This window comes from Anneissia japonica, unplaced genomic scaffold (assembly GCF_011630105.1).
Source record: "Anneissia japonica isolate Jap-2015-1 unplaced genomic scaffold, ASM1163010v1 scaffold288080_len124612_cov161, whole genome shotgun sequence".
Classification (NCBI taxonomy): Eukaryota; Metazoa; Echinodermata; class Crinoidea; order Comatulida; family Comatulidae; genus Anneissia; species Anneissia japonica.
The window spans coordinates 27,352-45,184 of NW_022754353.1; the positions used below are offsets into that span (position 1 = coordinate 27,352).

Sequence of the window (17,833 nt, forward strand, 5' to 3'; positions counted from 1 at the left end):
ACCAATCACGAGACGAGATTGTTTATCGCTGCAGCGCATCATGTAGTGTGATATAATGGAGGCGCTGTGGTGCTTGTTTTTCCAAATCCGAGTCCAGTTTTAAAAGTTAAAGATTTTATTAACTTCCATTCAAATATACAATTACACACAAAGGTAACGTTTCCTTGCATTTAGTTAAAGTATCCTTTCGTATAATACGCTAAATTATGGTGTTAGGCCAGGAAGACCGGTCGAAGGCTAGCTAGGCCTAGTCCTGTGTGGCAGGGTCGAAGTTAGCTAGGCGGGCCGACTCCGCCTAGCAGGCCTGGCATGCCCGGGCCTACTGACAGACTAGGCCTAGCCTTAGTTAGCAAGCTACGCTAGTACTGTAGAAAGAGAGTCCAGACAGCTGGGCCAAATCAATAAAAACTAGGCTAGTTTTGTGCAATTATCTACGGTAATTAAAACATTACACTTAACTTTGCAGACTAAACATGATGGTAAATTTATGATTTAGGTAAATAAATAAAACAATACTGTACATAAAAATTAACATAGTTATTTGTTGTTATAAAGGCTGTTTAATCAACATTGATTGTCATTATTTAGCTAAAGATTGTTCATAATTTTTATATTACTTGTATGATAATGGACAAACTCTTCTTGAACTTAGTATCCGTTTTGATTTTACCTTAATTAAATACCTTAATTAAACTTGTCTCATCTGCAAACAACTACCTGAAATGCCAATCTATCTAATATCCTCAAATTTTAAGAAAGTGTGCAGCTGTGTTGATAAAATTGTTTTTCTTGGTACACTGTCATTCCATTAATTTGTTGACAAGCAGCAAAATTTTTAATATTTCACATTTATTTATAACCTAATTAATATAGTACATTTATAGAAATTATAGGGCCTAAGAGATCGTTTTTCTGTTTGTGTACGACTTAGAAAGTTTGTATGAAAAACAAAGTATTATTTTTTCAAAATAATGAAAATTTTCGTGCAGTAGCTTTTTAGGCATGCGGCCGGTAGACACAAATCTACAACTTTCATTCCCTAGGCCTAAGCTTAAGCTACAGTGTAGCTTGTTTGTAAATTTTATAAAGCAAATAAAGGTCAATTTATTCGGGACATATTCATATTCTGTTCATACAACTCTTAGACGATAACCGTGGTTGAAGGCCATAATTGCTTTGTAGAACAAAATCACAGAAATAAAGCGATAATAAGAAGCAAATGGAAAAAATATAATATTTATAATCGCAATTGTGCTGCTTTTGAAATACCAAATGTTACTTGGGTACATAACAGCATACATATTTATGTGAGACGATAGAAACACATGAGTCAGCCAATCAGTGATATTAGAAATTGCAAGGTAAAGAAAACAGCGGCGCAAAGCAACTAAATTTTGTGTGTTAGTGATTACAGGTATGGTCCGCTGTAACTTCAGAATAAGAATTGTTTGTAGATAAACTTGGGCCACGTCTACAAATGTAAACAATAGAAGTGTTACATAAGCTGGCCTGTTTTCGGGGGGTGTAGTATTGGTAGTGTTGATGGTGGAGTGATTACTACTTTCATAGTATATACCATCAACTGCTGAAAGAGTGTTACATGAGACCATTACAAAAATGCCGCTAATAGAAATGAGGAGAAGTATTTCATTTCCATTAAAATCTTTGAATATTGTTTGTCCAGATTTACCAAGGTTCTTCTTACCTATGCTGGCAACAATGAGCATTGCTGTCTTGTAAATCAACAACATTACTACTTGGATGAAGTAGTGGACAGGATTTTTTATAAATGTACTTATGAATATTATAGTAACAAGCAAAGAGGGTAGAACTGTCACCAGGATTGTCCATAAGACAGTTTTCACCTTTGAGTTACGTGATATTTGGTGCAAGTTTTCTTCAGTTTCGTTTGTGTTGATGCTGATATTTTCTATCCTTGTAATGTTGACATTATCAGTTTTGTCTTCTATTCTGTCTTTGGCCTTTCTTCTAATTGTGTTGCTAGTGTTGACTGTACGTGTAGTGTCTCGGCTAGTGTTGCATCTAATGTTTCTGCTAGCGTTGCATGTAGTGCTGCCTCTAGAGTTTCCTCTTGTGTTGCCTGTAGTGTTCCCATTAATGTCGCCTCTGTCACTGCCTCTAGTTCTGCTTGTGGTTCTTGCTGAATGTAAACCAACCCAGTAGTGTAGCAAAATGGTAATAGCCAAAAGATTGTACTCTTTCGAAAGTGGTTGCAAAACGCCCTCAATGTAACTGATTGGTGGATCTCCAATCATTTGACGGTAACACCATAAGCCCTCTGTACTAGATTCATTATCGTACAGCAAATTAAACTCAGGCCAGTCTCTATCACTATACAACGGCGTAACTCCAAGCACGAGGGCAATTTCCTTGGCAATGCTTGCAATCCATGATAGTATGTTGGCACACATGGTTATGATAAAGGCAAAATGGAACCAGGAGCAGTTCATAAATGAAGCACGCCTGAAGACCCTAAAGAAGACCATCTGAGCACATACGAAAACCATTTGGAAGCATTTTCTGGTAATGAAAATGCTGTCTGAATATATATAGTTGTTATAAAGAAGATATGGCAAACATGTCACTGTTATCACAATATATGCTAAACAAAGTATAATAGTAGATGTTCCAAAGAAATAGATACCCTGTAGAGGCACCTGAGAAGGCTCATTGGCTTGCTGACAATCCTGGAGGAGAGGTTGATGTTCACCAGCAGCACCAGGTGGTCGGAGGAGTGGTTGATGTTCACCTTCAAGACCAGGTGGCCTGAGGAGTGGTTGATGTTCACCAGCAGCACCAGGTGGTCGGAGGAGTGGTTGATGTTCACCTTCAAGACCAGGTGGCCTGAGGAGTGGTTGATGTTCACCAGGTGGTCGGAGGAGTGGTTGATGTTCACCTGCAAGACCAGGTGGTCTGAGGAGTGGTTGATGCTCTCCTGTTTTACGTGTCACACCTTGAAAGTAACGAATGAAGTCTTGTTCATACCAAGATTTATTCCTTTTAAGGATGAGTATCATAGTAACAGTCGCCATAACATATAGGGTGATGATTATCCAATTACATACGTCTTCGTGAACTTGGTGGGTCTCACTAAAATATGCGATCTGCAGCGGTATGTAAAATGACATAACACCTATTAGGAATAGTAATGAAGAGATCTGGCCACTGTTGACATAGTCTTCATCACCATGGTTACATTGATTAGCTACACCATGAGGCATATTGGGTGTATCGTTCTCTTCAAAGTTGTTCAGATTGGAAGCCATTTTGTTTGTAGGTGCTATTGCAATAGAATGTGGAAATCAACTGATAAATATATATAAGAAAGAGGAAGTGCAGTTCAAGAATAGTTTCGGTTTTTTATTGCTTTGCTTCAACTATTTCCTTGAATTTAAATTAAATTTTAAGTTCTATCATTAATTGTAAGATTATTATTGTCATGCTTTTTGGCTCAATGCTCAAATTTTGAAGCTTCTATAAAATGACAAAGTTCGAAGGTCAAACATTGATAGCACTTTTCTCTCTGTTTTTTCCTTAGAAAATCATGGCAGATTTCTTAGCTGAAAATAATGTGTGTGGACAGATTGTAGTAAAACTGGTGTCGCGTGGAAATGCTATCATCGCTGAACTCCTCAGATTAGCGGATTTTATCCCACCAGTCTTTCGTTTAGAGACTAAACAAGATCAAATGAAGTACTCCGAAATTCTCTTTGATTTTAATTATTTCAAGGGGTCTGATTTCTATGACAACAAGATCGATTCAAAACCAGTAAGGTGATTTTTTGTTTGTCTTCCTTAATGTGATGTTTAGTATTATAATGAAAAGTCTCAGAATATGTTAATATTCTTTTGCTTTAATAATTGTTTCTGGTCAATAATGCAAATCAAAATTATTGATTGTTATTCATTGTATTCTATTTTTAATTATATGTTTCAAGGCATTGTACAGATTGACTATTTCTTTAATAACTATTCATAATATAAGTTGTAATCCTTTTTTTTTCTTCTTTTTTTTTTTTTAACCTCTAATTTATGCATTTGCTTATGTTTTATTTTTAAGGAACTTCAAGACTTAGATGAGGAATTTCGTGAGAATAATCTTGATATACTACGAAGATTTTATTTAGCATTTGAGAGCATCCACAAATATATCACAGATTTGAACAGGTAAAAGGCTGACCTCCTCTTGATGTTGAGCTTTTAGGCTAAATGAGATTCCAAGTTCATCCCTTATCGATGAATTATTGTTAATATATAAAGCAGTGATTCTACATGATGAGATTACCATCTTGTACATTTGAATTATATGTAAAGAATATAATAAATAATGAATAATTATTATGAATGATTGAATAAATCAATAAATGAATTGAAAAAATAAATTGTTATGTAAATAAATTGAGTAAATAAACAGAGAATTGAATGACTAATGTGTAAGAAGTAGGAACATGAATAATAATAAAGGTAATAAAACATATGTGCATTTTTTAATTAGTCTTTGAAAAGAACTAGGTAATAAACAACTATATATTTTGAACTGTTTTTAATAGGTTTCTTGATGATTTAGACGATGGCGTTTTCATTCAGCAGACTCTAGAGAGCGTCCTTTTAAATGAAGATGGAAAACAACTTCTGGTGAATATATTTATTGATTAAATTTACATTTCTTCATGTATCTAAAAATAGCACCCTCTTTCCCTCCAGACATGAAGAAAATTTAGTACAGCATGTTATTAACTGGCTTTTATTTATGTTCATATATTTTCAATTTGCTTAATTACATATTTGTATGTACTTTTTATTTTGTTGTATTTGTTAAATTTTTTAATACTTGTTATACGCAGAAATGAATTTCATATTGTTGAATGAAAAGTATAATGAATCTGAATGTTGATACATGCACAAATATGATTTGATATTGAACAAGGCATTATCTATATAATTGAACACTTATTTTGTTGTTAATAGTGTGAAGCTTTGTACTTATATGGAGTTATGTTATTACTGGTTGATATGAGAATAGAGGGCATTGTCAGAGAGAGGATGCTCGTCTCCTATCATCGTTATAGGTGAGTTAAATAATTAAAATTATCAATGAGTGCTATTAAGGGTGCCCACTATGAATTAAATTCAAATAATTTGAATGTTGAATTTTCTAGTGCCGCTCGTGCTGCAGTTGATTCGAACATGGATGATGTGTGTAAGCTGCTTCGAAGCACTGGGTTTTCCACTCATCCAAGTGCCAAAAGGGTGCCTAACTACCCAGAAGCCTTCTTCAGGTAAGCTGGAGAATAGTGGACTAAGGAAAGGGAAAAGGTAACATAAAGGTCTGTCCACACTATGACGTTTTATTTGACAATATGACATCATCATGCCCATAAATTTGTCACGTAGAATCTGACAGTGTGGACAGAGCTGTAGTAGGGAAGAAATATGATTAGTTAAATGGATTGGGTTGGATTTGTTTGATGGGAACACCAAGGATAACCCACAAAAGTCAAAAGACTTCAGTGAGTCCTTCTGGGCATGATTGGGCAATACTCCAGGAGACAATCCCCTACTCTCTTCCGAAGTGTGAATTGCGGGTGGAATCTAACTTTCACTTCAACTGTGGTTTCTTCATGGGTGTAGGCTGCAAAGGGATTGCAGATTTGTTCCATTAAGTGTACTAAAATACCAAAAACAATCACACCCCCTCTCCCGCCCCCCAGCTTAATCCCCTGTTCTTCATTTATAATACTGTTATATTCTTGTGAACAAAATTTGAAAAGGTTAAAGGTTAATCATTTATATTGCACAAAATACGAGAGTCTATGCACAGAACAAGTGAGCAGATGTAACTGAAAAATAAAAGAGAAAATCCAAGCCAGCACCCAAATCGCAGTATGGGGATACGTCCTCGTCGCTGAGCAGGGATTTATCAAAATGTACGGTGTCCAGCACCAGTTGAGTCTCCACCATCCCAGGACTCGGGCGCCTCCTATTAGTACAGTATGAAAGGCAAACAAGGCTGTGATGCTTGTTTCACATAAATAAGCAAAGAACAAAGGTGTGATGGGGAATTTTTGAAACGTTCACATTCTGTTTTAACAGCCGCATACCTGTTAACAAAATGTTTGTAAACATGGTGATTGGTCGATTGCGGTCGGATGACATTTACAATCAGATCTCAGCCTATCCTTTACCCGAACATCGTAGCACCGCCCTGGCAACACAAGCTGCCATGTTGTACGTTATTCTTTATTTTGCTCCGGACATCTTGTCATCACAACAATCAAAGATGCGTGAGATTGTTGACAAACATTTTCCAGATAATTGGGTAAGAAATTTCCTTTTCTTCTCATCCAACAGTTGCCTACTATTTTCGCAACATTATTCACCAAACTTGATGCTATTAGTGCTACAAATTGTTGGTATCTTGATGGATACTTCTTGCCCTATAAGTTTTAATTGAGCCAGACATATTTTTTGTAGTACAATGTGACCTGGACCAAAAGCTTACACTGCTATTTCATATTGTAAATTGTAGTATCACTACAAATTGTCTGCAATTAAACTATTTGAGATAATTAATTAATTATTATGTGTTAATTAAGAGTGTTTGTTTATACCTTGTTTGACGAACCCACGGCCTGTCAATATTGATGATTCAAATATAAATAAAATTTTATTTTTGGCCACTTTGCACACGCGCCGCCACAAAAACTTGAAAATATCAGAATAAAATTGAAGTTTTCCTTAATTTTTATTACACCTGCTCCTGCCTTGAAAAATATAAGATATGTTTCTAATTATATAAATTGAAAGCATTTAACCATCCCATTACTACACTACAGTACATTCAAAAAATAAAATTTTATTTTTATTTTGTCCTCCATCTGTAAAGTATGGCAAAACCATTTACTAAGTAAAAAAACAAAATCTTGTTTTGTTTTTCTTCCGCTCTTTTCTGACAATCTTTAAAAAAAATTTCCGAAACAAGGTATAAAAAAAGTTTCGCCTAATCACTCTTATAAAACCATGCAAAATAAAAATTTTTACTATTCATGATTTTTTTTTTTTTTTTTTTTGCGGGGCTCAGGGAAATAAATGCATTATTGGCACCTGCAGGAGATGGATTAGTTTCCAATAGATTTTCGTTTGCTTGTGAGTGTGCTGGAGACTGCAGATTTGCTGGATTTTTAGTCAATACTTGGCAAAAGCCATGTTTTCAGATGATGAATTTTGGCCACATAACGATAATTTTTCCTTTTTCAAATTGTACTGCTTTTCACATTTCCTGAATAGAATACACTTTCAATAATGATTTTATTTAATTTTTTTTTTTTTTACAAGGAAGTTATATATTTAAGCAATATTAAGCAATTGCTTCCTTGTTTTTATAATTTGAAGTGACTTCTTAATTGTCTACGAAACTGAAAATAAAACTAATCTTGCAGAGAACAAGAGATTTAATGTATGTAAAGAATGAGTGACATGACTTTAATAACATTTGGTGAATTAATCACATGTTTCTTAATAGACAGGTACTACAGAATAATAATAATGAGAGTGAAAATGAATGCTCTATTTTATATTGGCAACCTAATCAGGCACCATTATTTATAATGTACTCTTCATTCTACCGAGTATTTATTTCACATGGTGATGATGACAATGATGAGATTATGTATTAACTGCTGTCTGTGTCTCTGTTAGCAAGATTATGCAAAAACTAACAAATGGACCATCATAAATTTTAGTAGAATGGTACGTAATAATCGAAGAAAAACACCATTTTTTTTTACATTCGAGCGTAAAAGAAAATGGAATTACCCCTCGTATTCAGGCAGCACCCAAGAAAGAAATGTCCTCAATACAACATTATTTTCTTGAGGGTATGTTGCTGTACTCAAGAAAATAATGTACTTGAATACAACGTGCGATTCCATTATTTTCTTGAGGGTATGTTGCAGTTTTGCCCATCATACATACACTGCCTTCTTTTTATTGGTATTCAGGCACAGGGCAGAGGTATGAACTTTATGGAGCAACTGCTCTAGTTGAGTAATTTTTTTTTTTTTGGCAAACCCCACCCCTTGGATATTGTTGCTTGTGGTTCTACAGATCATTAGTTTGTTTTGCAATATTGTTTGCAATTAAGCTGAATCTTCATTAATGATGATGAATAATATTATAAATAATGAATTGGAATTCAAAAACTTGAAACAGAATATATGACCTATTGTTGGTGTTTACATTCTACTTTTGTCTAGGCTGGGATACCAATAAAAAGTGCTTCAGAGTGAGGGAACAAGTTTTGTTTGATTCAAAGTTTAGTCATCAGATGCTGTTTGAGCTCCTCCTTGATACTGCTCAACTTGAGTTCAAACTAAAGGAGGTTAGTATACAAATATAATACAACACCTTTATTCATTATAAAAGTATCAAAATTGAAAAAATAGTTATTATTGAATCTCTAAAACTGGGCACTCACTGCAGCTGACACAATTCTATGAAGGACGCGATGACCCGCGCACAACGGATCGTTTTTAATGACGATCCATTCATACTGCCACTGACAATCAGCTCTCACAGGGCCAGAGTCGGATTCATCGTGCGACTGTTGTACGAGCAATGAGTGCCCGCCTGAGAATGTGTGGGCAAAGTGCGGTCTGCGAGCCACCTGTGGCTGACAGTGATTTTGTTGCAGCTTGTGAAAATAGATTCTAAGCCCTGTATTTGCGACCTACAGTACATAAAGGCAGTGCAATAGGTTTTTATAATCACACTGTAAACATCAAGTTTTCACCTGTAAGTGCGGTGTGTTAAATGAAAAATTCCCTTTGGTTATCTGATCCATTTTTATCCCCACCCCTGCTCTTTGAGATTCTTTGTGTGCTTAACTCATCATCATCTTCCGTTACTGAGCATAACCTCGGTTACTTATACTCGCACAATGTGTTGTACAGTACTCACATATGTCACAGTCAAAAAGGGAAAGAAAATAAATAAATTAATAAATATATATATATTTTTTTTAAATAGAAATAAAAAAATAAATATAAAAAAATAATTAAAAAAATAAAATAAATATATAAATAAAAGTTAGTAATAATAAAAAATAAACAAACAAACAATGGTAAATCATGAGATATCAGGACAGCACAATTGTCTCCTGAGGCCCTTCGCACGCAGACGACAGGGCGGTATGCTGGGGTCCACCAAGATCTAGTGTCTCGGCTCTGCCACCGCCCACTGCATGACAACTGCACTGACCAGATTAAATGAATTTTGTTTTGTTTAAATAACTCAGCACAAATTAATCATGTTTATTCTGGTTTCAAGTATTTGAATTGTAGGAGACTTAAATACATCGTAATGAATTCCATTCTTCTGTGTCAAGATATGTTTGCAAGTATACATTTCAAGTAAAAATTGTAGAAGATGTTTTTGATGATTTTGTAGATGTTCAAGAAAATGTTGATAGAGAAACAGCAGAAATGTCAGGATTACCAAAAGGAAGGACGAGAGAGAATGGAGGAATTAGGAGATGTTTTCTCAGGAACTAAACCCCTTACAAGAATTGCCAGGAATGGTAAGAAAAAAAGAATTTTTTCTAATCAAAGTGGCTCAACACTTAACCACACTGAATGAATATATTATTGATAAAATATTAATAATGGTATGTGTAATGAGTACTCTATAAACTCAAGAATTTTCAAGACATTACTAATAGCTTGTGTTGTAATATTGAGATATTTTGGTAGGTTCGACATGACTTACAAGTGTGTAATATTGATGATACTGAGTTGTTATACTTCTTTGAATTTTTTTGTTTAATTATTTAATTAACAAATTGCATGGATGGATGTAAGCACCAGGGGTAACCCACAAATATCTGAAGAAGACTATTTCCAGTGGGAGACAATTCCCTACTCTTTTTTGAAGAGAGTACTGCAGTATAGAATGCAGTACACTCATCATGCACACAGGACCAACAACATAAACATCTCATCTGTAAGACGGCGCGTTATCATAACTTGCATTTAAGCCCTCCAGCTGAAACGCAAGGAGAGAGTGATGGGAATGTAACCGGGGACCTAGAGATCTCCACGGTTCAGCACACACACACAGTGGCTACCACCATTTCAGGCGACTTGTTAATTAACTATTCTTAATCTCAATTTGGTAGATAATCTTAAGATGTGGTTCAGTGAAATGGCAAAGCAGATTGCGTCGTTGGATTATGATGACTCCACATCAGCTGGCCGTAAAATTGTTCAACTGATTCAAGCCCTAGAGGAGGTAGGTGCAGAGATGCAATTTTTAGTTAGAACATTTTATTGAAAGGTTAAGCGCCTTAGCCACTAAGCTACCCTTTTTTTCACATTAAAAAAATTTAAAATAGTCATGTAGTTAATTAATTGACTTAGTGATGAATAAATGATGAAGGAAAAAGAAAGAACAAACAAATTAGCAAAAGGAACAAGTGAAGGAATGGTGGGAATGGTGAAATAATGGTGAGAAGAGAAAGAATAGAAAGGACACAAAGGAAGGAATTAGAAAAAATTTAATGATCAAACCTAATCAAGTAATTAAGGTGCCTAGAGCACAGGTGGGTAAAGTGCAGCCTGTCAGCGATTTTTTTTTGTGGCCTGCGACAATGATTTAAAAACCCTATGTTTGCGGCCCACCAATCAAAATTGGCTAGAAAACACCTTGTTTTTTTTATGGCCCAACACCAATCATATGTAAAAAGTAACATTAAAAGTGAGAATAAAGTGCTGTAAAAGCAGTGCTTGGAGGTTTTTGGAAGCTCACTGGAAACATCAAAGTTTGGTTGCGGCCCTAGGCGTTAAATCAAAAATTCACTTCGGGCCTCTGACCGATTTTTATGCCCACCCCTGGCCCAGAGCATCTATATAATATGATCACTAATTGTGCAAAAAGGAAAGCAAATGTCAATCATTTTCAAATTACAAAAAAAAAAAATGCATCTTCTCATTAAAATTTATGTTCTCATAGGTCCAAGAGTTTCACCAGCTAGAAGCAAATCTGCAGGTGCGCCAGTTCCTGGCAGAGACTCGGAAATACCTTCACCAGATGATCCGAACCATCAATATCAAAGAGGATGTCCTAATTACTATGCAGATCGTAGCTGACTTGTCATATGCCTGGGAGTTAATTGACAGATATACAAATTACATGCAGGCAGGAATTAAGAGCAACCCAGCACTGGTCACAAAACTAAGAGCCACATTCTTAAAGGTTTTAACTGCTGAATAATTATTGTTATAATATTTATTTATTTATTTATTACGGTATAGAAAAAATGTACAAAACGGTAGCACGCAGCTAAAAATGTTTGTATTACAATAGATAAAAGTATAAAAAACGAATCTAATTATTAAGCTATAAAATACATTGCACTTCAATTTATAACTTCAATTCATACTTACACCAAAAAAAAAACCAAATTAAATTAAGTAATAAATAACAAGAATAAGAAAAATATATATATAAATTTATATTAATTTTATATTATAGATCATTACATAAAAGTAGATTACAAAAATTAATTAAAAATTAAAAAATAATAATTAAAATACAAAAATTATCTGCAGCTCTTCAATTAAATTTGTTTACTGTACTATTATACTGTTTAATATTGCACAATTATTATAAAAACAACAACAGTGTCATTAACATCAACATCATCCACAATTTCACTATGAGAACAGTAGCATGCAACCACCAGTGTGGTGCAACCTCAAAGATACGGCCTAGAAATATCTGAAAAAATAATTAAATTGGAGATCAGATTCAAAAATAGCCACTGCTCCCGACGAAAACACAATCAGAATACAGCAGAATTGCAGTACCCACTGCTAATTGGAAGTTGGATTCAACGCTAGCCAAATGTCGGTGTTATAGTGGTTAAGACACCAGGCTAGTTATCTGGAGGTTATGCTCAACAAGCGATCATGTTTTTTGTTTTCTTTTGATTTACAGATTTAACACTAGCCAATTTAAGAATCCATGTTAAGTAAAGAATTTAGAAATAGTTATTGTATTTCTGTTGAGTTGTGAAAAATATTTCCTTGTTCTTATTTTCAATTGAAAGCTGATAACTTGGCTTATACAAAACAAGATTTTTGAATATATTAATCTTTTTGTTTTGTTTTTTGTTTTGTTTTAATATATATATACAGTAGAGCACCTGTTAAGATCTTTCAACAAGCAATCATGTTTTTTTTTTTCTTTTTTTTGTGTTGATTTACAGATTCAACACTAGCCAATTTAAGAATCCATGTAAAGAAAAGAATATTGGAACAGTTATTGTAAAAAAAAAACGTTACCTGCAATTTCTATGGGCCTCTGGTAAGCTTGGGCCCTGGGGATCTTTCCCCCTCTCGGTGGCACTGGTTGGCCATAGTGTTAACAGAAAAAGTGTCCCTTAATAGTGGTGTCCTCTTTTTAGTAGGGTTTCCCAAGGTACATGTTCTACTATATTTTATACTATTAGACAATATATCGTTACACAATTTATTTCAATGTCTCTTCATCAGCTTGCCTCTGCTCTTGATTTACCGTTGCTACGTATCAATCAAGCGCAAAGCCCTGATCTTGTCAGCGTCTCACAGTACTACTCCGGAGAGCTTGTGGCGTATGTCCGTAAGGTTCTTCAGATCATCCCTCGAACAATGTTTAGCCTGCTGTCGCAAATTATCCAACTGCAAACCAACTCAATCAAAGAGGTTCCTACTAGGCTTGAGAAAGATAAATTGAGGGACTATGCACAACTTGATCTTAGATATGAGGTACAGTTGATACATAAATTTATTACAAGTTTAATAATAATAATAATAATAATAATAATAATAATAATAATTACATAAAATACATTTTATTCATCATCAGAGATTTAATGTCTATGTTTCATGCTATTATTATTTTGTTATCATTATTGCATTATTAATATTTGCAGGTTGCTCGCTTAACCCACTCAATCTCAGTATTTACAGAGGGAATTCTGATGATGAAGACTACATTGGTTGGGATAATTAAGGTAGTTTTTCTACTCTCCAACCATTATATACCTAAGCTCTCTCATTTTTATTATTTACTTGTACTTGATATATTTCTCTCAAATGTCTTCAATCACATGCCATGCCTTTCTTTTGCCTACTTTGCAGTTTTGCCTCACTGTCCTGTCTTGGTAGCCTGTCCTAGTAGTAGTAGTAGTAGTAGCTTGCCTCACAATCAGGGCCTTGCTAGCCAGCGTTGCCATCCTGTAGCTGTATCTGTAGTGTACGTTACTAGCATGTGCTATATTGTCTTGATGTCCAGCCTCACTAGGTTGCCTCTCAAGGCTCCCAAGCTACCCTGCCTTGCATGCCGACCTCTAGGCTCCCTTGGTCTCCTGTCTGCCATGGTAGCTTATGTATATTTATTATATGTATTGGGCCTGTTCCCTTATACTGAAAGGTACACTCTTAGTATTTAAATTATTAAGTTTTGGTTACTGTCTGTTAAGTACAAAGAAAACCTAGTTTATAATCTTTATTTTCTAGATTGATCCTAAGCAGTTACTTGAAGATGGCATCAGGAAGGAGCTTGTCATGCAAGTTGCATCAGCGCTCCACAGCGGCCTCACATTCAACTACAAAAACAAGGTATGTTATTTATTCATTTGAATATTCTTTATTTATTTGTACATACATAAACATTGAACAACATTTGGCTTTCTGTGGAACAAAAATAACTGTGCGCTGTGTTCTTTGTAGAGCGCCATATAATGCTTTTATAATAGTATATGGAATATTCTTTATTATTTGCAGACAAGGAAATTACTTAGCCAAGGTCTTTGTAAGCCCAATTTACCCCACTTTACAAACTTGTGTAAGGATTCTATTCCAGCTATGTCCAAGTGGCCCACGTACTCTACACTTTTTGATCCTAATCATAGAAGGTGCATCGTCCATCTTATTCCAAAAGCTTGGTTGTTTTTCAGGACTACCTGGAATAAATTAAATAATGTGATGCTTTATAAACTAAGAAGCTTATAGATTGGAAACGCTTTTTAGTGTTACACGATTTGAACAAACACCCCTGGGATTGTTAGGCAAGCATCTTAACCACCAAGCTGCACATTTTTTATATCTATACATGCCAGCAGAGTGCTGATATTACAGAATTTCAAGGCATGAATTAAACTTTTGTCTGCTGCTTGGTTGATAATCAATGTTAAGTGTTTGTATTTACAGCAAGGAGAGTTGGTATCGAGATTGGAAAGTCTCGGCGCTAGGATGGATGGCTTTGTGCGGTCTTTTGAATACATTCAAGACTATGTCAATATTTATGGGCTGAAGATCTGGCATGAGGAAGTGTCGCGCATAATTAATTACAACATTGAACAAGAATGCAACAGTTTTCTGAGGACCAAGGTAAGTCACTGTAACAAGAGGATCTTGGGTATTTATGGAAATGACTAGAACAATGATGGTGACAAAAGAAATGATAATTTGATAATAATGTTTAAAAATATGATCAATATCATGGGTGTGATAATGTTGATGACCATGTTGGCTAGACAGTTACCAGTGGTGACAATGGCAACAGCAATGACAACTATGAATATAAAAGACAAACAACAAATTATGAGATTACGTAACATGATGTTTATTATTTCGATGCAAGTTTGCGTCACTCTTATGATGATGTTTATTGTCATGGATTTCCTTCTTGTTTTTCAAGGTTCATGATTGGGAGAGTGTCTACCAGTCCCCAACGATTCCTATCCCACGATTCCCACCAGTGGATGTGTCCATTAATTTCATGGGGAGACTTGTCAGGGAGATTCTACGAATGACAGATCCATTGTATGTACAGTTTATCTCTCAATCTCGATATTCTCATCATTCAAACAAAGTTATTTTTATGTCTATTTTTTTAATGTTTACGTGGATAAACCAACTGTTGCTATTGAACTTTTAACACCCCCACAAAAAATAGAATGGTTCTTCCATTTATTTTCACTTTGGTTATTGTATTGGCATTTCAGTTGTTGATTACCAAAGAATAATGTGTGTTGGTTTATACTAAAAAAAATATTTACAATGGGCAATTGCATGTATATGCATATGTATGCCAACCTTTAACAAGACAATTACGCTTCAGATTATGCAAAAATAAATTAGCACTATGAATAATAAAATGTAATATTTTATTAGTGTTACAACAGATTTATAGTTAAAGTGGCTGTTATTCAACCTTAGGCTTGCCATTTGTCTTAGGCAGTGGGGCATTCTGTACCATTGACAAGCAACATAACAGATTAGTGCAATTCTCAGGGCTGGCAGTAGAAGAGGGCCCCCATCACCGAGAAAAAAAAATTAATTCATTGAGGGGAAAACAAAATATGTGTTTTTAACATACAGTATTAGCAGACTCTAAAAACAAATAAATACGCATTTGAAACCCCTAAAATAGGTAGTTTTTTGTCTTCATTCCCTGGACCACTTCTGAAAGATTTTCAGCTACGCCCAACCATGCCCACTTCACTCAGGGACATCAGCAATGCCTATATTTCAATATATCATCAATGATTTAGCTGTTTTCATGCTTTCAGAACAACTTCTTTCATTGACCAAATGAACACCTGGTATGAGTTGAAAAACAAGACGGAGGTTCTTGATAAACGTGTCTTTTCTAAAATGCAGGTGAGAAAATTAAATATGCAAAATTATTTCTTCTAGAATGTCCAGTTGTTTTATTCAATAGAACATTTGATAAGTACTTTATTGCTGTTTTGTTTTTTTCAGCAAAGTATCGGTACATGTGGTTTGACAGGTGTTGATCGACTTCTCTGCTTCATGATAGTTCGTGAACTGCAAAATTTTTTAGCGATATTGGAACGAGGCGTACTCCGTGATAAGCAGTGGCTTGATATGTTTGGCAATCTCATGAAATCACTTAATCCTGTGCGAGGATTAGTAGGTAAGGAAAAGATTAAATACGCTTTTTTTTACAAATCAAAGAAGATATACTAGTTTTGTTTTTATTAGATTATAATAAAAAAAGAGGTACTTGAAATAAATAAATTTTCAAATGGAGCTGTACTATGGAGGTTATGGTACTCAACTTTTATACACTAGGCCTGATTTTAAGTCTAAACCATTATTAATATCATACTTTTTTCATTAGCTAACCCTGGAAAGCATTATGCCCAGTTTGTCAACAAAGCCAACAAGATGTGGCAACCTTTCATCATCATGGTGCTGAAGGTCGGTCAGATGCAGTTGCTACGGCGACTTATTGCCAACGACCTCAAGTTCTCTTGCAAGTTTGATTCTAATTTCCTGTCAAATGGTTTGGAAACCATGAACAAGTAAGCAAATCACAATGGTATTGTGATTTTGTGATGATTATATGTCCCAATTTTTTCTATTTTAACTTTTTATGTATATTTCTTATGTATTTAAAAAAAATTTTTTTTGTAAATGTATATTTTAAATTCTGTACAGCGCCGGTGATCATTTAAATGGATATTGTTTTGCGCTTTATTAAATATAGTTATTATTATTATTATTATTAACTCTCTTTCAGCTTTTTATATCTTTTTGAGATCATTGATAAAAAATGTATAATAGAAAAAGCGGAATGTGTGTTCATTCAGAATTATGCAAATTCATTGTATGTAAATAAAAGTATGTAAAGAAGGTTTATGCAAGTTCATTTTATGTGTATAAAAGTATTTAAAGATTGTTTATGCAAATTAGATGTCCTTTGTATTTCGGTCGTTTGATATCTTGTTACAATATATAATATGATGTACTATTTTAACTTTTGGAATCTATTTAATAAAATTAGAAATTTTAGTCAATCCTTTTTCCATGTCTCTTTCTGATTAGGTGTCATTTAATACTCTTGATGCAACACCCAATTTGATTGGATATGTCATACATGAGATACTCAATTTTATTGAATTTTATCTAATATTCTTTTTTTAAGACTCAATCTAATTGGATATTTTCTACTTCAAGGGGTTTGTTGAAGGATGTTGAGGCCCACTACCAAGATCCCACACTGCCATACCCCAAAGAAGATAATCCTTTGATGTACGAATTGTCATCTTACCTGGAATCAGCTGGCTTCTGCCAACCACTTGCAAAGGTAATACAGTAGAACAAATGTACCAGTGACTTATAACAAAACAAAAACATGTGGTGTTTTGTTATACTCTAGTAGCTAAAATGGTTAGAAACTATTAGGATGTGAAAAGAGTATCAAATATAGATTAGTGCAAGTTATGTGTGAGAATGTACAAGAAATAAAATAAATAAAAAGTAATAAATGAAAATAATAAAATAAATCATCAATTACCTAACTACAAAATATAATGGCTTGTAGGAGTGACATTAATACTATTTAAAATGGTTGTGTTTTACTGCTTTGGAATGTACCAGAAAATACATTGTAAAATGTATGTAAAAAATGGTAATTGTTGATGAAATCTTTTTGTAAAGTTTAATCATTTTAGTTAAATATCCCAGGAGCATTGTACTTCACTGATTACCAAATGTTTTAAATCAGGCAATGGTTAAATATTAGAGTAATAATATAACAACAATGAAAACAACAAAAATAATGTTTACTTAGTCATATATATTAATTTTATTAATCATTATAAGTATAAATTGTATAACATAATAACATCTTTGTCTTTGTAGATTTATATCACAACAAAGAGGGTACCATATCTTTCCCTGATAACTTTCCTATTCGTGACATCGCAGTTACCAAAACTTCAGTACGTCAAGTCAGTAGG

The 17,833-nt window shown here is 34.2% G+C and overlaps 1 protein-coding gene across 1 annotated transcript in view; it reads left to right on the forward strand.

Annotated features, from left to right (window-relative positions):
- The window catches only part of LOC117123195 (WASH complex subunit 5-like), a 23,556-nt gene continuing 5,723 nt past the window's right edge, over positions 1–17,833 (forward strand). Inside the window, exons 1-21 of the mRNA XM_033269044.1 lie at positions 1–153; positions 3,560–3,790; positions 4,082–4,188; positions 4,572–4,656; positions 4,990–5,090; positions 5,181–5,300; positions 6,115–6,473; positions 8,277–8,401; positions 9,469–9,598; positions 10,196–10,308; positions 11,029–11,271; positions 12,573–12,824; positions 12,992–13,072; positions 13,578–13,679; positions 14,271–14,450; positions 14,761–14,885; positions 15,635–15,725; positions 15,828–16,002; positions 16,210–16,393; positions 17,049–17,178; positions 17,736–17,832. Coding sequence (XP_033124935.1) covers positions 3,566–3,790; positions 4,082–4,188; positions 4,572–4,656; positions 4,990–5,090; positions 5,181–5,300; positions 6,115–6,473; positions 8,277–8,401; positions 9,469–9,598; positions 10,196–10,308; positions 11,029–11,271; positions 12,573–12,824; positions 12,992–13,072; positions 13,578–13,679; positions 14,271–14,450; positions 14,761–14,885; positions 15,635–15,725; positions 15,828–16,002; positions 16,210–16,393; positions 17,049–17,178; positions 17,736–17,832 — 3,025 coding nt within the window. The 5' untranslated portion in view covers positions 1–153; positions 3,560–3,565. The remainder of the gene's footprint in view (positions 154–3,559; positions 3,791–4,081; positions 4,189–4,571; positions 4,657–4,989; positions 5,091–5,180; positions 5,301–6,114; positions 6,474–8,276; positions 8,402–9,468; positions 9,599–10,195; positions 10,309–11,028; positions 11,272–12,572; positions 12,825–12,991; positions 13,073–13,577; positions 13,680–14,270; positions 14,451–14,760; positions 14,886–15,634; positions 15,726–15,827; positions 16,003–16,209; positions 16,394–17,048; positions 17,179–17,735; position 17,833) is intronic.